The following is a 27282-nucleotide window of genomic DNA, read 5'->3' on the forward strand; positions in this document are numbered from 1 at the left end:
TCAACCTCCAGGATGATCGGAAATAGTTGCTCCTCTTTCTCAGGCTCTAGATTCTGTGATCTAGTACTGCAAGCTCTAAAAATTTTTAACACCTCCTTAAACCTCTTTTACTCAAACCCTTTCCCAATAGGTCCGTGATACTCACTTGACTGTTTTTTATATTACTAAAAAGTCCTTCATCCTTCATACTGTTCTTCATATTTACTACACTTAAAAAGTGCATGTTCTACTGTTTCAACACCAACCACATTCATCACACATACCATTTTCATGCTTCCCATTAATGTCATTGAGTTTAACCTTATATTTAACCCATCATTAGTTTAGAAATCATTACTTCTTCTGTGGCACAATACTTTTTTAGCCTACTGATTTTACAATACTATAATACTAGCCTGATGTTATCACACTCGATTTTAGTCAGGATTTGAGTTTGATATCGTTCCATTGGGCTGTGATTATGGGGTGTGTTTTAACTGAACCAGGACAAAAGAATGCCTCTGCACTCAATTGGATAGACCTACAACCAATCAGAGCATGCAAGGGTGCGACATATGTTCAAATGGCATCTGTCCTCTTTTGCAGACTAACCTGAACTGCTAGTTATTTCGCTGCAATGAGACTAACATTATGATTGTACTCTGAGTTAGCGAACGTACATTAACATCCACAATGTTTACAACATTTCATATCACGCTATTGTGAGTTATTTACTAAGTCATAAAGTCAGACTATCTCTTACCATTTAAGTTAGATAAACTTCATCCACAGGCTTCCTAAAAGGAGCTGGCAACGACCGCTAGTTATATCAACGTTGTCGGGCACGCCGAGTTGCACGTGCACGCCAAGCCAGCTGATAAATTAAACTTTTGCAGAATCCCGTACAGGGGAACAGCAAAAACATCTTTGCGATCAACAAATGCCTTGATCGCGCTTCTCTTTTCCTGTTTTAAAATCAATGCACTGTCGATATCTTCTAGAACAGACTCGATTGCTGAATCTTCACGTCTTAATTCTCCAGCGCAGAGTCTTTGTTGTAAACTCATTCAACACAAGCGCTCTTTGGTGACGTTGTTGATTACATTACTGTTGATCATCTGTCCATCATCGTAAAAAGCCCGCCCTGACAATTTGATTGGTTCGACCTGCTTTCACCCGAGCAATTGTAGCGTCGCAATGGAGCGACCCCAGACCGAATGTCCCGACCTCAAATGTTGTGGGCGGGGCTAAATTTGGCTGGCACCCAGGCTGCTATAATACCACCTACCTGCACTGTTACTTCCCACCTTTGTGTCCATATTCTTATTATTCTCTATTAATTATTGATCTAACGTAATTTCTTCCTAAAGGTATCTTAATATCTATCAAGTCTTAACGTTTCTTTTACTAATTTATCCGCCGTTTAATTTCCAACTATCCTAATATGTGCGCCACCCAACAAAAGTATACAATAATACCCTCTATGTTCAGCCTATATGTGACCCCGTCACAGAAACCAGTGACACAAGTCGGCAGCACAAGTTTCGAGAAAATGAGAAACAACGTTTTTTTTTCAAAATTTGTGATTTCCGTTTTATTGCAGAATCTGTTAGTTGTGATCACGAAGAAGCCTCTCCATGTTTGAGAAAGCAGTTTCTGTACATTTAAAAGCGTACATATTGCAGTTGAAATCAGCTTGTTTTTCCGGAAATTCTAGCGTGCAGCGGGGGGCGTCATTGTCTGTGTGTATATTTACATACTGTATAAGCTTGTGTTTTCCCCTCCACCCCCACAGGGAACAGCGTGACTACTAAATAAGGATAGTTCGCCCAAAAATGAAAATGTCATTAATGACTTACCCTTATGTCGTTCTACACTTGGAAGACCTCGGTTCATCTTCGGAAAACAGTTTAAGATGTTTTAACGTTAGATTTAGTCCGAGAGCTTTATGTCTCCTCCATTGAAAATCTATGTACGGTTTCCATGTCCAGAAAGGTAATAAAAACATCATCAAAGTAGTCCATCTGACATCAGTGGGTCAGCTTGAATGTGTTGAAGCATCGAAAATACATTTTTGTCCAAAAATAGCAAGAATTTCGACTTTATACGGTCTTCTCTTTCAGTTCTGTTGTGAACTGCGTGAAGTCACGTGACTGTAGTGATGCGGCTGACCTGTCCCTTATACATGTTTTCTAAGTTGTTTTTTTCAAATTTATAGCGTGCATCTCTACAGACTATAAACGAAGCTTGGGCGCACAAAACAAAAGAGAAATAAAAGAAGCTGGGGGGCGGAACAGATGACAGTCAGCCGCGTCGTGCGTCACTGACTTTTTGCGGCGCCGCAGTCGGATGACGCCAAAGTGCCGCGAGAGCTCTTCAAGAAATCTTAGAGTAGTTTAGTTTTATTCACTCTCGCGGTACTTTGACGTCATCTGTCTGTCAGTTCTTGCAGCGCAGCAAGAATTCTCCTGGCCGGGAAAAGTGTTAACTTTTTTTCTTCCTCAAATTTCGCAGCATTCTCTTTCTTTAATGTGTTAAATTCAAATGGCCACAACTTCTCCAAATCTTATCAGATTTCCATGTGTTACACATCGTTGGAAAGCTTAGAAACTGCACTTTCAGAATCTGTGAATAACTCAAAATGCCCCAGATCCGACTTGTGTCACTACTTTCCGTGACTGGTCACATATGATGATGTATACATTTCTACTAGCAGATCTTCTCTGTTGAGAATACACTTTTAAGTGCTGATGCAGAATCTGAGAATTTCAGTCAGCATCCTATTTGGCATAGACTGCTCTACCCACTGCAATCCTACTATTATTGCAGTTAGTTCTGTTGAATATACAGACAGTTTGTCACTTAACCTTAAACTTATTTTCATTTCAAATTCTGGAATATATACTCCTACTCCCACTTTTTTTCAACTGGTTCTTTAGAACCATCTATAGAGATCTGTATACAAGAATACAAATTTTGTCTCCTAGAACCATTGATTTCTATCAGCATATCTTTATTCCACTTTCTCCTGATCCTCCAGCTGTCTCATTTCAACATAAGTTTCAGGAACTCATAGTGATACCCCATTTAATGTCATATTGGGACAAATAACAAAAATGTTCAGACCACATTCCTTAACCCATTGTTTATACTTACATCAAATGGGAATAGTTTTGGTTGTAAGTTTTAGATGTGAAAAATATCCACATGTTGAGAACCAGGAACACCATACCTGTGTTTTCCAGACTTCCAGGCTTGTGGTGTGTGGCGGTTGCATGCATGGCATTTTTGCAACTTAAGGCTCAGCAGAGCGCGTCGACTTGCGCCACGGGTGTCATGTGATATAGAGGTAGTGATAAACATGATGTGCATGACTGAGAAATAAATGAATGAATGTATAGCATTCCTATGATGCTTTCAAGATGTCACAGCAGTAGGCAGCGCAAATAAAACACCACGCCTATAATCCCTCCCACTCTAAATGATACTAAACTCGATGGAAAGCTTACCAAGCCAAAGTGAAGTGAGCTGACATGACCCGACCTAAACCGTGGGGTACTATGCAACGGAAAAGTGCCATAAGTGCTCTAGCCTATACATCCAACTTCTTCAGCCCTAATTTTGCTGCAGAACCATACACTACACATCCAAAATCTAAACTAGATCATATTAAGGCGTGATATACATTGCACTTTTTCTAGCTCCCATTCAAATTTTGGCTATTGAAGTCATGCAATTTATTACTCCTTTGCACTTGTTCTCAATTTTCCTTGTCTATTCCATGTTAATGTTTTATCAAATATTAACCCAAGGTATTTCAATTCTGTTACTCTTTCTAAAAATTGACCATATCATTTTAGTCTCTTGTTACATTTTCCTTTTTTTTGTAAAAGTCATATTTTGGGTCTTTAATACTGAAAACCTCAGTCCCCATTCCACTGACCAGCTTTCAACTTCGTTTATTGATTCTTGTAGTCCTTTGACTTACATTTCCGAAGTTCCTACCTTTTCCCACAATAAACCATCATCTGCATATGTAATGTCTTCCCCACTTGGTCATTATATTAAATCGAATTGGACTGATTACACTTCCTTGTGAAGTCTCATTCAGAATATCATGCAGTGTTGATATTTCTGCCCCATTTCTGCTTCACTGAAATTTGCGCTCAAACAACAAATCTAATAAATTTCAACAACTGTATCTAGCATATTACATGATAGCAAATATAAATGAGGATAATTTACTTACTTTCTGGAATATATCCTTCTCCAGTGTGTCTCCCCTTGTTGTTCTTAAATCTTCCTCAATGTCCTGACTTAAATGAAGATATTCCTCACGTGTGTGTATAAAGTTTATCATCCAAACATGTGGTAAAGTCTTTAAATCTGATAAAACTTTACGGTTTGTTTATTATTGTTGGAACTGCTCGTCTACTCATTACCATGTCAACAGCGTGAACCGCATGTGGGCGTGACCGCATTAAAGATAATGAAGTCAGCCAGGAAAAACAGTACTCGCTTTACTTCAGTGCAGATTATATAAACAGGCATTTGTTCCATATAGTAAGCTTGTTTAAAAGTAGACATTTCAGGCTTTCTTTGGATATGTGTATCATGTTTGTGTAACATGTATTTGCGGATTTTTAATTGATTTTTGTAATGTGTTTTGAGAAACAACTGGCTGAGACAGAAATGTCTGAATGCGCACCCTGTTTGTTTTCTTTTTGACAAAAATTCAAAGATCTCTTGTTATTGTGAATGTAAACTAATTAAAGAGGACCCTTCACAGTTGCAAATATGTAAGTGTATGATTATAAATAATGGAGTATTTTAAGTTGATTCTGCTATAAGGAAAAAACACGTCAAAACGCGGTGCCATATTTTTGGACCCCAGGGTGTTACTAGTCCCTCCACTAGTGTCATATGCCTTTACAATATCAAAGAAAACTGCAACAAGAAATTATTTTATTGTAAAAGCTTTTTTAACCTTATTTTCAAATAATAGCTTTTTTTCATCACTTACATAAAGTGGATGGAATAGCAATTGGCCTATAGCTACAAAATTTTGTTGCATCTTTGCCTGGTTTTGCTACTGGTATCACATTGCATTTTTCCATTCTTTGGGTAAACTGCCTTCATTCCATATGTTGTTATATAAATCCAGTATTGCTTAAGTGGCTACGTTTGGTAAGTGTTTTGTTTTTTTTAACTGATCCTGTATCTCCCTGGCGCTGTGTCCTTTAAATTGCTAAAAGCAATTTCCAGCCAAAGAGATTAAAATCGTCATCCATGTTACCAATAACTTTTTTCATACAAACATTCTTAAACGGTACATTTGGTTTAGTTTTTAAAAAACTTGTCACTCAAATTTTCAATACTATGAACTTTAGCAAATGTTTTGGCCAAGATTTCTGTCTTCCTCAATTACAGGAACTTGTTTATCATTATTTATACCATTCATTTTCCTTATTCTTCATACCACATGCATTCCAGTCTCTCTTCCAGTTGTGTTACAGAACTCCTGCCATGCCTTTCTCTTTGCACTTGTAATTACCCTTCTTGTAGCTGACCTTTTTTCCTGATAATCTATTACTGTATCTTGAGTTATTAACCTTTTTAAAACCCGGAATGCCTTATTCCTTTCTTTAATTGCCACTGTGCATTCTTCAGACCCACCATAGAATTTCTTTTTTCTTTTTCCATTGCCTATTATTAATGGTTTAGATATTTTTCTGCTAAATGATTTCACTTACTATTTTATTGTATATCTCAATATTTCCTTCCAACTTAATCATATTTGTTAAATTTATTTGCACAACACTCACAACTCCTCCCACTTTGCCCGTTAAAATCCACATCTTGCACACAGGCTGAAGTTTTGCTTTTGAATATCACAGACTAAAAGCCAGTGATCACAGCCTAAATTATCCTCGTGTACACTCCAAATGTATTTACCAGCTAATGCAGCTGATGTCATTGTGAGATCTAAACACGACAAGCCGTCTTTAACTATCCATTCTTGTTGGTTTCCCATCATTCAAACATACTAATAAGTGCTCTTCTATAACTTCTACAACTATTGCTATTGTCAGTTCTTACTACCCCATATATAGACCATTATGTGCATTAAAATCCCCACATGTAATAATTTTACCCTGTCTATCACACATCACATCTTCTAGGATACAACTATTTATTTTTGTATGGGTTATAGAATTCTAATTTTTCTTCATACCTCCCCATAATTTCTATATGTACACATTCTACATTATTACTTGTATTTCTTCTCTTATACACTATTCCTTCTTTAATTAATGTTGCACACCCTCCTTCTCTTCCAGTTCCTCTGTCTTTCCTCTCTACTACATATCCATTAATCTTAAAGTCCAGTGAATTATCTAAACATGTCTCTTGAATGCACATGATGTCTGGTGCTTTTTCCATTTCTTTGATATGTTTCTGAAATTTTGTGGCTTTTTTCATGATAACTGATGTCTAGGGGCTATGTAAGTACCATATAAGTCATTAAAGAGCAAATGCACACAGCCTGCTTAAAGTAGCGGTGAGTTAAAACGGTTTGTTTGTACTTCATGATGTCACCAATATACAGTTGCCACCTTCAGACTCCACCCAGAGCACTGTCCACCGTCCACCGCCCCACCCCCTTTTTGCCAAACAAACCCCTAAGGAATATCACACTATGTGAAAAATTTTGTTAAATTGATGGATGTCAGGAAACTAAATCATTGCACAGGCTTCTGAAAAACATTTATATACTATTTATAACATTTCACAAGTGACTGCTTCAGTGTGGCAGTTCAATGCTGGTTTCTCCAAGAATCTACTCATTAAAGATGTTGCAGTCCTTACTTTGTCGGGTCCGACCTCAAATCCACAACCCGTAAGTAAACACATTTTAAGTAGGGCTGCACGATAAATTGCACACGATTTTTACGCACATCTCATTGATTGGTAGTAAAGCAGAATCACCTGCTCTCAGAACCGGCTGCCGGTTGTCGCTTCTGAAAGCAGCTGATGGTGATATACTCCCAATCAATTAACCGGCTTTACTGAAGAGGTGCGTGAGACAATCGCATGCGATTTATCAGCAGTCCCAACTTTTAAGTTACATTGTGGAGACAGAGAAAACTGTAAAAAATATATAGTGATTGTTTTTGGTACCTAAACTGCAAATATATATTCTTAAGGACATTATAACCTAAGATTAAACTGTAGAAAGCTTAGAAATATGGGACCCTTAAATTCTTGTCCATTTGCTATTAAACTCCTGGCATTCCAATCTAGTAGTAGGAAAGATCTCATATCCATGGCAGCAGTTCCTTCCTCCGCTTTCAAATCCCATGCACCTCCTCTGCTGAAACTGTTAACTTGAGAAACTTATTAGCACATCCTACGATAATCTTTAATTTGTCTGATTTCTTTTCCACTTGTGTTCCCACCGCACAAATTAGTGCCACAGTCAATTTGTTTACTGTGATATGCAGATATGGATCATTCTTCTCAATATTTACTTCTCTCTGAGAATAGGATTCCATCCTATTTCCTTGCACATTAGTTACCTTTGGTTCAGCTTTACCTTTGGCTTTTATCTTAAGCATAGCTTCTGTATATGTTAAATTGTGCACTGTTTTTATTTTTTGTACAGAACATCTTGCATATGCTGCACTATGTCCTCTACCACAGTTAGAGCATTTAATATCTATGCCCTCCTCAAACTTGCCATATTCATGTTCCCTTCACACTTTACACAACGCATTTTCCCTTTACAAAGGTTTGCAGTGTGACCCATCCGTTGGCATTTGAAGCACCTCAAAGGTGGAGGTGTGAACACTTGCACCAAGAAGTTAACAAATCCTAGCTGTACTCTTGTGGGCAGATTACTCCCTTCAAACTGAATCTCCCTCATACACACTCATAACACCTTTTGCTGTGTTTCAACTGTGGTTCCACTTAGATTTCCCTTATTATCATTCACACTTACACTGAGATGTACTCCTGAGATATAACCCCTCTGATTCCACTGCCTATTTCTGTGCATGATATCTTTCCTCCTTTTCATTTTTAGAATTATTTGTTTTTGCTTTTCATCTTTAAATGTAATCATCATTGTTCCATTGTTTAGACAAGCTACAGCTTTTACTACTCCAATCTCAATTGCTTTTGATAATTTAACTGGATGAGTTTGTTGTTCTAACTGCTTAGCAAAAGTAATTGACTTTGCTTTCTCTTCCTCCCTACTCTTTATCAGCTTCACTTCTCGTTTGTTTTAGTTTAATTATGAGTTCACAATCAGATCCATCACCCATGCTACTCATTTGTATCTATTGTACTGATAATTCATTTCTTGATTATTTCCACCATCCAATGTATTTCCCCACATTTTCCTCCCTTCCCCTGCCATTTTTGCAAAGGTAACATGCCATGTTTACACTTCCCTTTTATAACTTTCCTTTTCTGCTGTCACCACTCCTTTATAAGGGCTTCGTATAGTTGTACAAAGATTTCATGTGAGTGCACCCTGCTGGCGTGTTCCCATAGTATCATTTCATGACGCAGCATTGAAGTTCCCTCGAAAGGGAACTGGATAGAAGACAAGAAACATATAAATGATTAAAGTATGTATAGCCATGCCACTCATATCATTATAATATGCTAACTGGATAACGCTGAATATAACTGAATGTATAAAATGTGTTACCAGCAACAAATCAATTACAACATAACTATAGTCAGGGTTTAAACTGGGATTTATAGTAGTCTGACTATAGTATTTATATTATTGTATTTAAATTATTTTATATATTATAATAATGACTAGCCACTGACCTAAGATCAGCACTGCATGCGTGAGCAGCACGTAGGCGTAGCACTAGGTGAGCTTTTGCAGCGTGTGACTATTATACTTTCACATTGGCTGCTTTTCCAGCGCATACTGTGCAGCTTACCAACAGTACAAAAATGTAAAGTTCTTTATTTTACATGGATTTATGAGCAAAACCTCTTTATTTAATACACTTTTTGGCTGTCGTAATTTCTATAAGACAGCTTATGCCCTCTGACATCTGCACTAGCCCGTCCCACCCCTACCACTTCTTGGCTATTTGATGTTCTCCGGGAGCATCGATCCACGCTCAGAGCTGCGCAGAGGAAGTGGCACAGATTGAAAGATCCTGCGGACCTCTGTCCCTATCAGCCTCTTTTGGCCTCTTTCTTCACAAATGTCTCCTCTGCTAAAACTCTTTGCATACACGCCCCCCAATTTCATCTGACCTAATGGCTTTTGCTTTTTCTATGTGAAGAAACAAACACTATCAGCAGTCAGTTCTCTGCACCACCACCTCTTGCACATGCTCAAACTCCTGATTCATGCTTGCTCCCCTCTTTCTTTCTCCTATCTGAAGCGGATGTTTCCAAGATCTTTGCTTTGAACCACCCGACTACCTCCTTGTTAGATCCCATACCCACCCATCTCCTTCAGGCTATTTTTCTTTCAGTTATCCCTGCTCTCACCCACATTATCAATTCATGTCTTTCCACTGGTACTTTCCCTATAGCTTCACACAAAATAAAAACTGCTCTGCTCTCCGTCATTGAAGCCCTAAGACAGTCAAGAGCAGCCTCCAAATCATCTGTGCTGATCCTACTAGATCTATCTACCACTTTTGGCAAGGTGAGTCACCACATCCTCCTGTCAACCCTCAAGGCTGTGGGTGTCTCTGGAATGGCACTACTGTGGTTCAGGTCTTACCTCTCAGGTAGGTCATTTAGAGTGTCTTGGAGAGGTGACGTCTCCGAACCCCAATGTCTAAGTACTTGGGTATCTCAAGGCCCAATGCTTGGACCACTGCTCTTTTATATATACATAGCATCCTTGGAAAACTTTCAGTTACATGGCTTTTCTTATTTCTGATATGCGGATAACACACAACTCCACTTGCCATTCCAGCTTGCCGATCCCACGGTTTCTGCCCATATCTCAGCATGCCTGAGTGACATCTCACTCCGGGTGAAGGATCATCATCTACTGCTGAACCTTGCTAAGACAGAACTGCTTGTCATATCGTCTGACCCTAAGATTCAACACAATCTTTCCAATCATCTAGGTTCTTCGATCATTATGCCTTCCAGAACAGCCAGAAACTTGGGAGTGGTCATTAATGATCAGCTCAGTTTCACAGACCATGTTGCCAGCACCACCTGCTCATGTAGATTCATCCTCTACAACATCAGGAAAATTAGAACTTTTCTATCTGAACATGCTACACAAGTCCTGATCCAGGCTCTTGTCCTGTACAGACTGGACTATTCCAATGCGCTATTGGCCGGACTTCCAACCTGCACTACCAAACTCTTACAGATGATACAAAATGCGGTGCAAGAGTGGTCATCGATTAGCCAAAGAGAGGGCGCACATCACTCCTCTCTTGTCAGGTTACACTGGCCTCCTACAGCAGCTCCCATCAAAATCAAAGATCTGCTCCTGGCCTTTAAAACCACCACTGGGTCAGCACCCCCTTACCTTCAATTGCTTGTACAGACCTATGTACCTTCTAGACCCCTGCGCTCTGCCACTAAGCAATGGTTTGTTGTGGCGTCCCAAAAAGGGAAAAAAATCACTATCGCATACCTTCGCTGGTTGTGTTCCTTATCTTTGGAATGAACTACTGGTTGCGATGAGATCTGCTGATGTTGTAGGAGTCTTTAAGAATCTGCTAAAAATCCATCTCTTCCACAAACACCTGTCGTGGAATTTTAGCCGCATCAAATAATACTCACTAAGAGTGAAAGTCAAGGATCACACAGACACACTGTCAACAGAATTTTCGGTAGCACTTTATTTTACAGTACGTGTACTTACAGTGTACATATATGGTAAATAAGTTGTACTTACCGACAAATGTGTGGTACTTACTTTTAGGTATCTACATGGTAAGTAATTGGTATCATTACTGTACTTACCAGTAGTACATACTTGGTAGTTAAAATGTAACTCTAGATAAGTACTGGGTAAAAACATATACATACTTATAGTGTAGGTATACTGTAACTAACGAAAAACACTACTGTACTTACAAATGAATGTACAATATAAGTATTTGGTATTTACAGGCAAGTTGGGGTAAATGACAGGTATTTATAGTGTACATATATGATAACTAATATCAAACACTACTGTACTTACAAATTGTATATACATGATAAGTGTGTGGTACCTGTAGGTCATAAATTAATGAAAGGCATATATGGTGTATGTATGTATACTGTAACTAACTAGAAACACTACTGTACTTACAAATTGTATATACATGATAAGTGTGTTGTACCTGCAGGTAAATGTAAGTTATACTTATACCATACCTATATGATAAGAACAAACATTACTGATCTGCCATTTTGGTACTCAGTATTTTTGTCCTTTAAACCAAGCATTAAATAACCGTATGCATTAACTACTGGGTACATTCACTAGTACATCCATGGCAACTACATGGATACAGGACTGTAAAATAAAGTGTTGCTTTTTACACAGTTATTATATAGGACCTACCACCTAAGATATAGCATCATATACATGTCACTGTGAAGCAAACCCAACCATTGACTATCATACGTATTAACTACTGGGTACATTCACTAGTACGTCCATGGCAACTACATGGAAACAGGACTGTAAAATAAAGTGTTGCTTTTTACACAGTTATTATATAGGACCTACCACCTAAGATATAGCATCATATACATGTCACTGTGAAGCAAACCCAACCATTGACTATCATACGTATTAACTACTGGGTACATTCACTAGTACGTCCATGGTAACTACATGGAAACAGGACTGTAAAATAAAGTGTTGCTTTTTACACAGTTATTATATAGGACCTACCACCTAAGATATAGCATCATATACATGTCACTTTGAGGCAAACCCAACCATTGACTATCCTACGCATTAACTACTGGGTACATTCACTAGTACGTCCATGGCAACTACATGGAAACAGGACTGTAAAATAAAGTGTTGCTTTTTACACAGTTATTATATAGGACCTACCACCTAAGATATAGCATCATATACATGTCACTGTGAAGCAAACCCAACCATTGACTATCATACGTATTAACTACTGGGTACATTCACTAGTACGTCCATGGTAACTACATGGAAACAGGACTGTAAAATAAAGTGTTGCTTTTTACTCAGTTATTACACAGTAAGACCCTAAAATAAGAGTCATAATACACTGTTTTTGAAGTGAAGAAAAACATTTACTTATTTATTTCTTAACGATCTTGTCTTTTTTGTTGAATTTTGTTGAACACTGAATTTTGGAAACAGCAATGACATACAGGTTTTTTTGTACTTTTTTCAACATATTGAACATTCTGATTTTTTTTTTAACAATTAACAGCATTAACCTGAGAACAACGATATTAACAAAAATACTATTTAACCATCATAAAAAATGCAGAAATGTTATTTTGGGAACAGCTTATTATACTACTGGGTCAATTAATTGTCTTCCTTTCTAAATTTGTACCTAATTGGGAGGAGTTCACGTTTACGTTTCATTTCATTGATTTTATTAAAGACTTCTGGGTTTGTATCCACATATTCCTTGCACTCCTTCGCATATTTCTGTAGAGTTCCACCCTGAAATTCAGGAATGTGGAGTTCAGGAGTAGCAATAATCTGCAACTCTGCAATAATGGCTGTAAGTGCGATGGTATTGCGATCAACATTGTGTTGCTTGCAGCTGTGGGAGACGCTTCTGGTCTTCATGAAGCTTTTCAGAATGGCCTTGTAACGTTGCAAAACATCATCAGGTGTTTGAACTGAAAAAAAAAGTATGTAACATTATGTCATTGCAGGACTATTACTTTTCTAATGCATTAAGATGTAGTTCCACCTTTGACCACTAAGGGGTGAAAAGGTATAATTAATATATGTAAGCAATAAGTAACGGCTGAAGGGTATATTAGGCATGAAGCGAAGCGGAGCAGCCGTTACTTATTCACGATACAACACTTGCCTCGAGTACCTTATTGCTTTTATAAAACGGTTACCACACAATATAAAAGTTAAAAAAAAAATTATTAGTGCAACTTTCATGAAGTTAAATCAATAAAAGCATTCCATCCGCTAGAAAAAAATAGTCCCTGACCGTGAACAAAAAACATTCCAATGTGTAATATGCATGAAAGCTCAAATAAAAACAACAAACCGTTCTGAAACTGATACGTGTGGTTGCTAAGGGTGTTGCTAAGAGTGCAGTGATAAATAGAACCGTTGGGTGAAGCGGTCCTAGCCCTGTTTTATCGTGAATATCAGAATCAATGATTGGAACTAACTGTTTTATAAACATTAATGCATGTGTGAAAGACTTAAAGCGATAGTTCACCCATAAATGAAAATTATGTCAATAATGCCTTCAGAAACACAGTTAAAATCAAGAGCTTTCTGACCGTCCATTGAATATGTATGTACATTATACTGTCCATGTCCAGAAAGGTAATAAAAACATCATCAAAGTAGTCCATGTGACATCAGTGGGTCAGTTAGAATGTGTTGAAGCATCGAAAATATATTTTGATACAAAATTGGTACAAAAATTACGACTTTATCCAGCATTGTCTTCTCTTTCGGGTCTGTTGTTAATACGCGTTCACCACACTGCAGTGATGCTGGTGACGTATGACGCTGCTGACGTGTTATCTGGTGCACCTAAGCTTCGTTTACAGTCTGAGGGATTAGGACATCTGCGACATGCACATTTACGCACCATTAAAAAAATATAGCAATACCAAAACACAAACAATTTTGAACAGCTTGAATACAGCGTGCGTCTCCCTCAAACTCTAAACGAAGCTCGGGCGCACCAGATAACACATCAGCAGCGTCATACGTCCGCAGCATCACTGCTGTGTCATGCATGCGGATTCAAAGCAGACCGGAAGAGAAGACAATGGTCTTACGGGTTTGAAACAACATGAGGGTGAGTAATTAATGACATATTTTTAATTTTTGGTTGAACTAACCCTTTAAGATGTGTAATTTCAATTTCACATCTTTTTTTATAACCCCTTTTAATATTTTATTTCAATTTCTTTACTTTTTATATTTTTATTTTTTTGTGACTTTAGGTAAAAACAAAATAAGAATTTTATTGTACCAATGTACAAATCACAGTAACAATCTAGAATCTTTAATGAATGGATAATAGCTAGCTCAGTACAATAAACTGGGAAATAAGAAAGTATTTAAACTGTACGATAGGTTTGGTCTTTGCACTTACCTCTTCGAATGGTGGCATGTTTTTCCTCCCTGACTTTGTGCTTTCTCTTTTGTTTTCTTTTTGGATGCTTGTCAGATGAATCCGATGTGTCTGAGAATGTTGAACTCTCTCCAGATTCTGACTCAGAAGAAGCATCATTTTGCATCTTCTCTTTCTGTCCTAAGAACATTTGTACAAAAAGACATCTAACATTTGCTACAGTAAAATATTATTTTCTTGAGTTTCCTAAAATTGTAGATGTTATGAAATGATATGCTTTATTGTTTTATTACATCAAATCTCTATTTTTGATTTTATTGAGTTCGTATGCCTAACAATTAGATTCCATGTGTTTCTTATCAGACTTAAAAAAAAATGAGTCAGATATGTCAAGGAAATAAGATTTCCTACCTATGTGAATAAACACTTACTTGGTTGTCTGTTTTCAAGAGCACATTTTAATTGTTCCCGAAGGAAGTCTCGCTCCTCTTTCAAAAGTTTATTTTCCTCTTTCAGGTTTTCAATTGTTGCAACTGCAGTTGGCGCAACTTGTAGGGGCACAGAGACAGGGGGAGGCACAGAGAGAGAAGTACCTGCTGTAAATTTACAGTTATAAAAAACATTTATCAGTTAATTCTGGAGATTTCAATTAAGTTTAAAAGATGTGTATTACTATTATATATCTGCATATAATCTGCATTAGTGGTTTTAGCTTTAAATTTATATTAATATATATCCCTAATTTTAGTTTGGGCTATAGCAAATTATAAAAAGAGGCTTGTTTTTATATATATAAATGGTATGGATAAAACCTTCCTCACCTTCATCAACAACTTGTTTTCTCCCTCGCTTTGTGCGCTTTGTGTTCTGCATATTCTGCATATTAAAAACATTAACATTTTAAGTATCAATTCACAACTGCAACTGTAACCATTGCACGTAACACATAATTACAGCAGGTCAAAACATAGTTTCCACATGGATGGTTATATGACACTTAAGGGCATCTTTATATAAAATTATACTTTGAGCATAATTAAATGTATTAATTTGTTGTATGTTTATGGTAGCTCCTTAACTGATAATAAGGTGTCTCATTAAACATGACGTCTTATGCAAAGTGCATCAAGCTGTTATTCAGCCAGTGCATTCATTTGTTTGTGTAAACTAAAGTTAGATTCCAAGATATGCATCCCTTTAGGTCTCTCTTAAAAAAAAAAAACTTCGATGGACTGATATGATATTGTATATAATTTGCGGGTTGAGGGAGCAACTATTTGGCGAGATCTGTAAAGTTACTTGTTAGTTAAAGGCTTAACAATTTAACAGCGTCCATCTCCGCGTATATAAGTTATTATTGTTGTGTTCATATATAACTTACCTTAACACGGATGAAGACCAGGGCGATGACTGATAGTTACGACGAACACGGATGATGACCTGTACAGTTACGACTGATTGTTACGAACTTCCGATGACCCCGAAGTGCGGGAACAGGAAGTTCATATCTCGCGCTCAAAACATCCAATCAGTGATCATATTACTATTTTAGCTGCTTTGCTGTGTTTTAGAGGTCGATGACCTCACTTAGCCTAACTAATAGTTTTCAGAGATTAATTCAAAATGAGTCTTGTCAGATCTTTATTACGGAGGATATACGGAAGACGTAAATCACTCATTAAATGGCTTCAGAAACACAGGCTCCTGCTCAGAAAAAAGAAATGTAGGTTATGCAGAAAGAGGATGAGTCTTCAAAAAACTAACACAACAAAAGATGGATATCGATGGTAAGCACTGTCTTTTGTAGGACAGGCAAAATTAGATTTTAATTTTAACTAGATGAGGTAAAAGTTTGTGAACAAAATTTATGTTGGCTTGAGAAAGCCTAGTCTTAAAATTCAAAATATAAAGTACTAATTTTATTTTTTACATCAACGTACAGGATATGTAGACGAAATCGCCACAAGGACGTGTCACTCTCCATACGTCACGGCTCTGTTTTCAGCAAAAGTCATGTTTCTCTTTCTTCCTATATGGAGTTCATTCACAGGTAACTTTAGAAAGTCCAAGTTCTATAATCTAAGACTTAAATTAATGAATTCAGGGTGTTTAAAGTCTTTATGTGTTAACATATTACATCATTACATATTACATTACATGTTTAATTATTTATATATTAGTAAAAGCCCTGAGGCTGTGCCATTTTAAAATCTGTCACATGTGTTAATGTGTTATGTATATTGTTAACCATTTGTTAAAAATAGTTAATGTGTACCAATAAAATAAATTCTAGGTATTGTGTGCTGTTTGTGTATGTGCATTAATCTTGTTTTCAAATTTATTAACTAGTTTTCTAGTTTAAAGTATGGCAAATATTCTTCTTGTTGTGTATACTGTATGCATGTAATCTAATTGTTAACACTCTGCTTCAGATTTGCTCAAGGATTACGTCTCCGTCAGGTGGATATGCTTGAAGAGGGTCTGTGTGGCAGTAGTGCAACATTTACAAAAATGACAAAAAAACTCAAGGCAGTATGTGTTAAATCAATCAAAAAAATGGAAAGAGAGCGGAGGATCAGAATCGGTGGAGCAAGAGCATTTGTGGTCCTGGATGAAAGCAAGTTTTGCCACAAACGGAAGGTATTTGTGTGTATTGTAAAAAAAGTTTGAATACTTTTAAAAAATCAATGCAATTGGTAACAGTAAGATTCATAGTTTTATCCTTCTCTTATATTTAGTATGCACGTGGGCGTTTTGGCAACACATGGCGAAGAAAAGCATGGGTTTTCGGTATGATTGAAGTCAAAAGAAAGCAAAGGAGACCTGTGCTGAAAGTGGTAAAACGAAGAACAGCAAGAAAATTAATTCCCATTATTAGGAAGCATGTGCGTCAAGGTAGCACTCTGCTCAGTGATGACTGGCCAGCTTATAGAAGACTTTCTCAGAATGGCTTTATTCATTATCAGGTCAATCACAGTCGTTTTTTTGTACATCCACAAACAGGAGCTCATACACAACATATAGAACGTGCATGGAGAACCTACAAAAATGAGGTATACCGTTACAGGGGGAACATGACTCTACAAACACTGAAAGATCAACTAGCCTTCATTGAATGGCAATATTGGAGGGGAAAACTACATCCCAGAGGTATTCTTGGATGTTTGCTTGAGGACATTGCTGCTATATACAGGGTGTAGCACAATGACTTTATTAACTCTACAGGAATATGTGGATACAAACCCAGAAGTCATAAATAAAGTCACTGAACTAAAACGTAAGACAATTATTTGACCCAGTAGTATAAGCTGTTGCCAAAATAACATTTCTGCAGTTTTCAAGATGGTAAAATAGTATTTTCGAAAATCGTTTGTTCTCAGGTTAAGGCTGTTAAAAAAATGGGAATGTTCAATATGTTAAAAAAATAACAGTATGTCATTGCTGTTTCTAAATGCATTGTTTAACAAAATTCAGCAAAAAAAGACAAAATCTTTAAGAAATAAATAAGTAAATGTTTTGCTGCACTTCAAAAGTATTGTACAATGACTCTTATTTTATGGTCTTACTAGTTAATATAACTAACAGTTGCCAATGTATATGTATACTATGCTATCCTGTGTAATAACTCAAGTAAAAAGCAACACTTTATTTTACAGTCCTGTTTCCATGTAGTTACCATGGATGTACTAGTGAATGTACCCAGTAGTTAATACGTATGATAGTCAATGGTTGGGTTTGCTTCACAGTGACATGTATATGATGCTATATCTTAGGTGGTAGGTCCTATATAATTACTGTGTAAAAAGCAACACTTTATTTTACAGTCCTGTTTCCATGTAGTTACCATGGATGTACTAGTGAATGTACCCAGTAGTTAATACGTATGATAGTCAATGGTTGGGTTTGCTTCACAGTGACGTGTATATGATGCTATATCTTAGGAGGTAGGTCCTATATACTAACTGTGTAAAAAGCAACACTTTATTTTACAGTCCTGTTTCCATGTAGTTACCATGGATGTACTAGTGAATGTACCCAGTAGTTAATACGTATGATAGTCAATGGTTGGGTTTGCTTCACAGTGACATGTATATGATGCTATATCTTAGGTGGTAGGTCCTTTATAATAACTGTGTAAAAAGCAACACTTTATTTTACAGTCCTGTTTCCATGTAGTTACCATGGACGTACTAGTGAATGTACCCAGAAGTTAAAGACGTATGATAGTCAATGGTTGGGTTTGCTTCACAGTGACATGTATATGATGCTATATCTTAGGTGGTAGGTCCTATATAATAACTATGTAAAAAGCAACACTTTATTTTACAGTCCTGTTTCCATGTAGTTACCATGGATGTACTAGTGAATGTACCCAGTAGTTAATGCGTATGATAGTCAATGGTTGGGTTTGCTTCACAGTGACGTGTATATGATGCTATATCTTAGGAGGTAGGTCCTATATACTAACTGTGTAAAAAGCAACACTTTATTTTACAGTCCTGTTTCCATGTAGTTACCATGGATGTACTAGTGAATGTACCCAGTAGTTAATACGTATGATAGTCAATGGTTGGGTTTGCTTCACAGTGACATGTATATGATGCTATATCTTAGGTGGTAGGTCCTTTATAATAACTGTGTAAAAAGCAACACTTTATTTTACAGTCCTGTTTCCATGTAGTTACCATGGACGTACTAGTGAATGTACCCAGAAGTTAAAGACGTATGATAGTCAATGGTTGGGTTTGCTTCACAGTGACATGTATATGATGCTATATCTTAGGTGGTAGGTCCTATATAATAACTATGTAAAAAGCAACACTTTATTTTACAGTCCTGTTTCCATGTAGTTACCATGGATGTACTAGTGAATGTACCCAGTAGTTAATACGTATGATAGTCAATGGTTGGGTTTGCTTCACAGTGACGTGTATATGATGCTATATCTTAGGTGGTAGGTCCTTTATAATAACTGTGTAAAAAGCAACACTTTATTTTACAGTCCTGTTTCCATGTAGTTACCATGGACGTACTAGTGAATGTACCCAGTAGTTAATACGTATGATAGTCAATGGTTGGGTTTGCTTCACAGTGACGTGTATATGATGCTATATCTTAGGTGGTAGGTCCTATATAATAACTATGTATAGTCCTGTTTCCATGTAGTTACCATGGACGTACTAGTGAATGTACCCAGTAGTTAATGCGTATGATAGTCAATGGTTGGGTTTGCCTCAAAGTGACATGTATATGATGCTATATCTTAGGTGGTAGGTCCTATATAATAACTGTATAAAAAGCAACACTTTATTTTACAGTCCTGTTTCCATGTAGTTACCATGGATGTACTAGTGAATGTACCCAGTAGTTAATGCATACGGTTATTTAATGCTTGGTTTAAAGGACAAAGATACTGAGTACCAAAATGGCAGATCAGTAATGTTTGTTCATATCATATAGGTATGGTATAAGTATAACTTACATTTACCTGCAGGTACAACACACTTATCATGTATATACTATTTGTAAGTACAGTAGTGTTTCTAGTTAGTTACAGTATACATACATACACCATATATGCCTTTCATTAACTTACACTGGCCTACAGGTACAACACACTTATTATGTATATACAATTTGTAAGTACAGTAGTGTTTCTAGTTAGTTACGGTATACATACACCATATGTGCCGGTCATTAATTTACTATTACTTATCATGTATATACAATTTGTAAGTACAGTAGTGTTTGATATTAGTTATCATATATGTACACTATAAATACCTGTCATTTACCCTAACTTGCCTGTAAATACCAAATACTTATATTGTACATTCATTTGTAAGTACAGTAGTGTTTTTCGTTAGTTACAGTATACCTACACTATAAGTATGTATATGTTATTACCCAGTACTTATCTAGAGTTACATTTTAACTACCAAGTATGTACTACTGGTAAGTACAGTAATGATACCAATTACTTACCATGTAGATACCTAAAAGTAAGTACCACACATTTGTCGGTAAGTACAACTTATTTACCATATATGTACACTGTAAGTACACGTACTGTAAAATAAAGTGCTACCGAATTTTCTTTGTCTGAATTTAATATATTCTATAGAATAGGCTCTCACTCCCTGGTGCCAGAAGTTTTAAAACCGAGAGCCCCGTTTACAAGGTTAAGCACATATTTATAGTAAGATACTGAAAAACACAGTCATCCCATCTCCGCCCATGATCCAAAGATTTCATCTTAGTTCCAGCGTCACTTAGAAAATAAACCTTCAATTTATCAGTGACTAAGAAACATATCAGTTGAAGCACATCTGGTCAAATAGAAGAAATTATTTTGTTCTCAGTGAAACTCTACCGTTTACTGAGTTTTTCCACTTGTTCATCATTTGTTAATTATCTCATTCACTAGCCCCCCCCCCCCCCCCTTTATCTTATCTGGTAGGACTTTGCATAATGTTCTATTCTTTGGACATTTTACTACTGAACAGATGGAAAGAACAGAAATCTTTCACTAGAACAGAAGAACAGGATTTTCCAATTATACAATTATAAGTTCATAGACTATAATTAAAATAAAAATAAAAAATCTTCCACTACACACCTTACTTGCTAATATCTTCAAAAAAAAGACTAACCATTGGCTAAGTATACTGTGTTAGACTTGATAAGACTAGTTCTAATGCATTTATGTATTGCTGTTCTTATGTTGCTCTAATTGCTTCTATTGTTACGTCATTTGAAAGTTGCTTTGGACATCCATCTGCTAAATGACTGTAAATATAATGGATTATTTAATCCACATTGTTTTTGTGCTGTTCTGGTTCAAACATGAGGCCCCTGGTTCTTGCTGTTTTAATTAATGTCCTGTTTTTTCTTTCTGCAACAGCTTTTTGCTGAGGTGTGATGTACAGTTGTTTCATGATGGAAACCTTTTTTCAAATTCTTGAAATTCTTTAGATGTGTATTCCCGACCATTGTTTGTAAAAAGTACTTTGACCCACCTATTGTTTCTGTCTGCATGGGACCACAGACATCACAATGGATCAACTGCAGTTTTTGTTTGGAACCAATTTCTCCCACTGGCTTGTGTGGCTTCCTAGATAGCTAACCTTCTATGCAGGCTTCACAGAAGGGAATGTCTTCCTCTGCAGAAAAGTTTCCTCCATTCACCAGAAGTTCCTTCAGTTTGGTGGTTTGTCCCAGTCGTTGGTGCCACAAGCTGGAGGTTATTGTTGCGCTTAACGCACAGTGACAGTCGGATAAACTTCCCTCAACATCCAGTTGATACAACCCATCAAATCTTTGCATTCCCATTCCTTGAAGATCACAATCTTAACTACGGATGTAACCGCATATCCAACATTAACATTTTTGTCCTCATGACTTTGAATGTCATCCTCAGTTTAACATAACCAAGTCCTAGGGTGTTTACCACTCTGTCGTCACCAAGTTTCACAGACTGTGGTTTTGGAAATTGCTGTTAGTTTTGGAGAATTTCTTCATGAAACGTCATGTGCTTTGATGCTTTAGAGTCAATCAACCACTTAATCTAATGCATTATCTTATCCTTGTTTGACTTTCTAACCATAAAAGCACTCTCAGGTGAGTCTTCTACCTGTTCATGCTTTACTTTTTGGTCTTCTGGTTTTTATTTACTTTTTTATTTGGACAGTCTCTCTTGATATGTCCCTCTTGCCCACACTTACAACATCTCCAGCTGAGTCTGTCAGCTCTCATTCCCGGAGTTGAACTGCGTATCACAACAAACTTGTGTTGTCATGATTGATGCACCACCAGATACTCAAATTTAGCACCAACACCGAAAACCAACACAGCTTTCCTTTTTTGAATTATGCTCTTGTCCCTCTACGACATTGTCAGTATCCATTACCATGCCCCAAAGTCCCTTGGCTTTCATCAAATATTCCATTTGAAATTTCAATGTGGCTCAGTTCTCTGACCTGCTCAGCTTCTTAGAAACAGTTTATCCTCCATTGCGAGTTCCACAATACTGTCTATATCACACAAAAGCCTGTGTAAAAAAGCTTTTTATAAGCGAAGATCTGGGCCCATAACCTGTTGAATTTGCATGTGTGCTTTATTGTTGTGCATGTGTGTGTGTGTGTGTGTGTGTGTGTGTGTGTGTGTGTGTGTGTGTGTGTGTGTGAGAGAGAGAATCTGTGTACCTAGTAATTATAAATGTCCCCACAAAGATAGGAATACCAGTATATTTGTGACATTTTGATGTCCCCATGAGAAAACAAGCTTATAAATCAAACAGAATGATGTTTCTTGAAAATCTATGGTAGCAGAAAGTTTTCTGTGATTATTGGGGTTAGGGGAAGGGAATAGAATATACAGTTTGTATGGTATAAAATATATTACATCTATGGAATGTCCCCACAAAACATGGGTGTGAATTTGTGTGTGTGTGAATCTGTGAGTATGTATGTGAATGTGTGTATGTGTAAAACTATATTATGAACTTATATACATGGGGCTATCAACGCGGAAGGCTCCTGAGGCCACTGCTTGAATAGGTTTCCTTGATGGGATGGAAGTGGAAGGCTAGCGGAGCTCTGAGGGTAGCAGAGGAGCGCTTACAACATGCAGACATCATTGGCACGGTGACGCAAGAGAGGCTGGGAGTCATTCCCGAGCAAGCTGGAAGGAGACAAGGGCAAAGGACCGGAAAGGGATTGTGCTGAAGGAGATTCGCTCTGTGGAGAAAGAGCAGACAAGCCAGGGCAGTAGCCATAAAAGAGCAAGGCAGCTGGTCTCTGTGGGAAAGTGTCAGAGGAAGATCCCTCAGTTGGAAGGATATCAGGAACATGGAGGAGTATCGGATAAAGTTCCTACTTAGTTCCGTGTATGATGTGCTGCCAACATCAACAAACCTCCAAAGATGCAGACTGACAGAGGATCCCTCCTGGAACTGTGCGAGAGACCAGCAAACCTGGAGCACATACTGTTATCCTGGAGCACATACTGTTATCCTGTTGGGCAGGCCTGACTGAAGGGAGGTTCAGGTGGCGCCATGACCAGGTTCTGTAGCAACTGGCCGATGGACTGGAGAAGGATAGGAAGTGGAAAAGATCCAAGGCCCAAGACAAATGACCCCACTTTATTGGAGTCCTCAGGCCTTGGGAGAAGGCAGGCAAGGAGAGCAGATGCTAAGGGATCCTTGGTACAGCAGAGGACTGGGCGATAAGAGTTGATCTTGAAAGGCAGCTCAAGTTTCCAGAGAAGATTTCTGTCACCAACCTCCGAACAGATATTGTACTCTCGTTCAAAGCAACAAAGCAGGTGGCCCTAATAGAGTTGACGGTACCCTGGGAGGAGAGGATCGAGGAGGCTCATGAAAAAATGAAAAAACTAGTCCCTCATCTCTGAGAGCCAGAAGTGGGATTGGAGAGCCTGTAATCTACCGATGGAGGTGGGTTGTAGGGGGTTCCCGGGACAGTCACCCTGAAGAACATTGGGGATGCTAGAAGGTTAGGGGGCAACCCACAAGAATCTGGGGAATAATATCAAAGCAGGCAGAGACAGCATCCATATGGCTGTGGTTAAAGAGGAGCAAGCGGTGGCTAAACCAGGCTGGTGGAGAGGGGGGGCAGAGCTGAATGGTGAAGTCCTGAATAGACAAGGGGGCAATTCCAGGATGCTGGTTCTACTGTCAAGCCCCATGGAGGTGTCATGGGCTAGCTGATGAAACACCGGTGAGGTGGGTTGCCCACTTACTTATTCATTTAGCTGACGCTTTTATCCAAAGCCACTTACAATTGCTATATATATGTCAGAGGTCGCATGCCTCTGGAGCAACTAAGTGTCTTGTTCAGGGACACAATGGTGTGTCACAGTGGATTTGAACCCGGGTCTCCCACACCAAAGGCGAGTGTCTTATCCACTGCGCCATCACCACCGAAAACCACTTGAAAACCCAGTGAAAACCCAGTGAAGTTAACAGGTTGGAATCATGCAGCTCTGCCCTCAGGGGACTGATTTCTTGCTCCTTTTTATTTATACGCCTACCTGGATAATTATGACTATACACATTCGACTTTCACTTAAATCAACTAACAATTTTAATAAGCCTGATAATCGGTAATTAACTCCATTATCCATTACATAATCTTAAGCAAATTATTTTCGTCCACAAATGAAAAATGGCGCAATCGAATTCAGCGACATAGGTGGCATTTTCTTAATTGATTTTGCAGCCTGAGAGGTTTTAAACATTCGTTCCTTAAATGCAAATTGTTGTTGTTGTCGTTATCATAGGTAAAGAAAACACAAGCAAACTGCCAAGATAAATCAGACTTTATTAATAAAACTAAACATCAGGACTGCAGTTACTACAGTCTCCTGTGAAAACGAAGTGACTGAAATAAGTTTTTAAGTTGAAGCACTGAATAAACTGGAAAAAATCAAAGCTTATACTAAACTAAAAGCCTTAACATAACTAATGTAAATAATATCAAATAAATGTATTATATAAGTATTATAAAAGTATATAAAAGTATTATAGGCCCAGTAAAAAGTAAAATGACAAAACTATGACAAAAACAGAACTTAATTGTTAAAAACGATAAATAAATTGAATAAACAGAAGCACAGCATCTAGAAGTGTACAACTCTTAATGGTAAGTTAAATGTTTGTGGCCTGTTTTTTTTTTATAACGGAAGGTGTTATATTGTGCGGAAAAATACATTTTTATTTAATTCTTAAATATAATTCAGATTATTATAATGCTATACGCAGCAGTCTCACATAAAAAATGAGAGAAAAACAAAAAGGAAAACTTTTGTGAACAGTAATGAGCAATACTCACAAATAAGACAAATGTTGGGAAAGTGATATCTTTGTTCGGTTTTATGTACATTTTGTGCATCTTCGCTCTGCATACTGATTTTCTTTCGACATTGATGACGCATACCAATTGTTCCTATCTGCGCTGTATATGGTCCTGGGTGGCTTTTTGATCTCTCTGCTTGCGCATCTGACACCTCTCCTGCTCTTATATTTGGGTTGTTCCCTGTGACTGAACTCCCAAAGTAGCAAACAGGAGTGAGTCTATCCTTGTCTCTCTGCCCTCCTGGAGTTGTTAGCCCATTGTTCAGCTTTAATAAACTCTGATTTATCTTTGCAGTTCGCTTTGAGGATGATAGTGACAGCGAAACTACTAGCTTGTGGATTGCATTTAACTCTTTCACCGCCATTGACGAGATCTCGTCAATTAAGAGAAAACGCTTCTCCGCCAATGACGAGATTTTCCGTCTTTCCGCAATACCGCAACTTTTTAAACCCGGAAGTATTGCCCTATGGCAAGCGGCTGCATGTCCGTGTCTGTTTTAAAGATCGCTCTGAATGGGATCTCTATGAAAAGTCCGTCACAAAAATGGAATTATCTCTGCTTTTTGCTCAAAATGTGGTGTTTTTGCAGAAACCTACCCATATTCAAAAGCTGATTACAAAAGAACCACTGAAGGTAGGATGAAACGGTTTTTTTTGTTTGAAAGCAGAGGGTCTGTTCTTTCATTTGGTATATTGTATGTTTATATATTTAAAGAAGAACATTTTCTGGAAGGCATTAAACTTGGGTGAAAATCATGAAAAACGCTGGAGCTGGCTGGCAACTTTTTTTAAAAACGCTGGCGGTGAAAGAGTTAAGAAACAAATGTTTAAAATCTTGCAGGCTGAAACATCAGTGAAACGCCACCTAGGGTGCCAAAGCCATTCTCCTGATATTAGGTTTTTTACCCTTTATTTTACCAGGTGATGTCCCATTGAGATATTCAAATCTCTTTTACAAGTGAGCCCTGGAGCAACAATTACACAAATTGCACAATCACATAAAACGGACACAACATACAATACAAATTTACAGTAGGCCTACATATAAAACAATTTAAAAACATAAAGGGGTCATTAAAAACATGTACATTGTTCAAGTTTGTAACATTTAAGTAATTGTTTAAAATGTTCAAGTGAAATAAAAACAAAGCTTCAAATCTTTTTGGAGCAAATTCCAACACCAAGGAGCAGCATAACTAAAAGCAGTCTTACCAAATTCAGTTGTTATACGTGGAATATTTAAAGCCAGAATGTTAATGGAGCGGACTGTTAAGATAGCTGGGTAAATGACCGTTAATAGCTTTGTAAATAAAAATATGCCAATGGAACCATTTACGCAAACCTAAAGAGCTAAAACCAGTCGCATCATAGAGACGACAGTGGTGAGTATGTGACTTGGCGTTAATAATGAACCGTAATGCACCATGGTAAACTGTGTCAAGTGTATGCAGCAAGGTAGAAGCAGCATGCATATAAATAACACCCCCATAGTCCATCACTGGTAAAAAAGTGGGACTGACCAATTTCGTACTAGCTTTGTTAGTAAAGCAGGATTTATTTTTAAAATAAAAACCAAGCTTAAGGTAGTTGCAGTCATCGGAAGAATTCAGTTATACACGCTATTAACGAAATCATTATATAAAGTATATGACTGAATTTAGCTCAGCATTTTAATTTGTCTGATAAGAAAACTGGGGGGCTCCAATTGTTTCTGGGGGGGTCAAACCCCCTTTGATGCCCCCCATGGCGCGGGGCCTGAACTTATTACTTCAATTTCTGAACTTTATTCACCTGTCATTGTTCTGTGTCTTGTGTTGTTGTCTCAACTATTTTTTAAATCATATGTATTGTCACTTCCTGTTGTAGTCCTTGGTTTATGGTCTTTGTGGTCTTTTGTGTTACCCTGCCCTTAAATGTCTCCATGTGTCTTGTTTAGCTTGATTGGTCTGTGAATGAATACCCCAGTGTTTTCCATTGTTTCTGGTCCAGTATTGTATTTTTGATGTGCTGTTTCTTGACATTCCATTTAATGTTATGGGTTGTCTTACATTTTTGGATTAAAGGGATAGTTCACCCAAAAATTAAACAAGATAAAACGTAAGACGAAACCCTCCTCTGTATATATTTGGGAAAAAA

At 37.5% G+C, this 27282-nt stretch overlaps 2 protein-coding genes and 1 long non-coding RNA gene across 4 annotated transcripts in view; 2 read left to right on the top strand and 1 right to left on the bottom strand.

Moving 5' to 3' along the window:
• The window catches only part of cacna1db (calcium channel, voltage-dependent, L type, alpha 1D subunit, b), a 216090-nt gene that overhangs the window by 98805 nt on the left and 90003 nt on the right, over nt 1–27282 (top strand). The window lies entirely within an intron of this gene.
• LOC135729874 (uncharacterized) lies at nt 11979–16001 on the bottom strand. Of its 2 annotated transcripts, XM_065247767.2 has the most exons (5): nt 15655–16001; nt 15095–15149; nt 14705–14869; nt 14295–14453; nt 12032–12834 (listed from the first exon to the last, which is right to left on the bottom strand). In XM_065247767.2, the coding sequence occupies exons 2-5, from the start codon at nt 15144–15146 to the stop codon at nt 12512–12514; spliced, it is 699 nt and encodes a 232-aa protein (XP_065103839.1). In that variant the 5' UTR covers nt 15147–15149; nt 15655–16001; the 3' UTR covers nt 12032–12511. The 2 variants fall into 2 exon arrangements, with proteins under 2 accessions (XP_065103838.1, XP_065103839.1); XM_065247766.2 differs by lacking the exon at nt 15655–16001 and having other exon boundaries at nt 11979–12834; nt 15095–15507.
• LOC135729880 (uncharacterized) lies at nt 15931–17142 on the top strand. The gene is made up of 4 exons (XR_010525782.2): nt 15931–16060; nt 16216–16323; nt 16706–16913; nt 17012–17142. It is a non-coding gene; the product is annotated as an uncharacterized lncRNA (long non-coding RNA).

Source organism: Paramisgurnus dabryanus, chromosome 11 (genome assembly GCF_030506205.2).
Source record: "Paramisgurnus dabryanus chromosome 11, PD_genome_1.1, whole genome shotgun sequence".
Lineage (NCBI taxonomy): Eukaryota > Metazoa > Chordata > Actinopteri > Cypriniformes > Cobitidae > Paramisgurnus > Paramisgurnus dabryanus.

Bases quoted from the DNA above. Each gene is read 5' to 3' on its own strand.
- LOC135729874 (XM_065247766.2), bottom strand. From the start codon at position 15,155: ATGCAGAATATGCAGAACACAAAGCGCACAAAGCGAGGGAGAAAACAA. The intron at 14,870-15,094 runs GTGAGGAAGGTT...GTAAATTTACAG, and splicing joins AAAACAAGTTGTTGATGAAG to CAGGTACTTCTCTCTCTGTG. The intron at 14,454-14,704 runs GTAAGTGTTTAT...AAATGTTCTTAG, and splicing joins TCTTGAAAACAGACAACCAA to GACAGAAAGAGAAGATGCAA.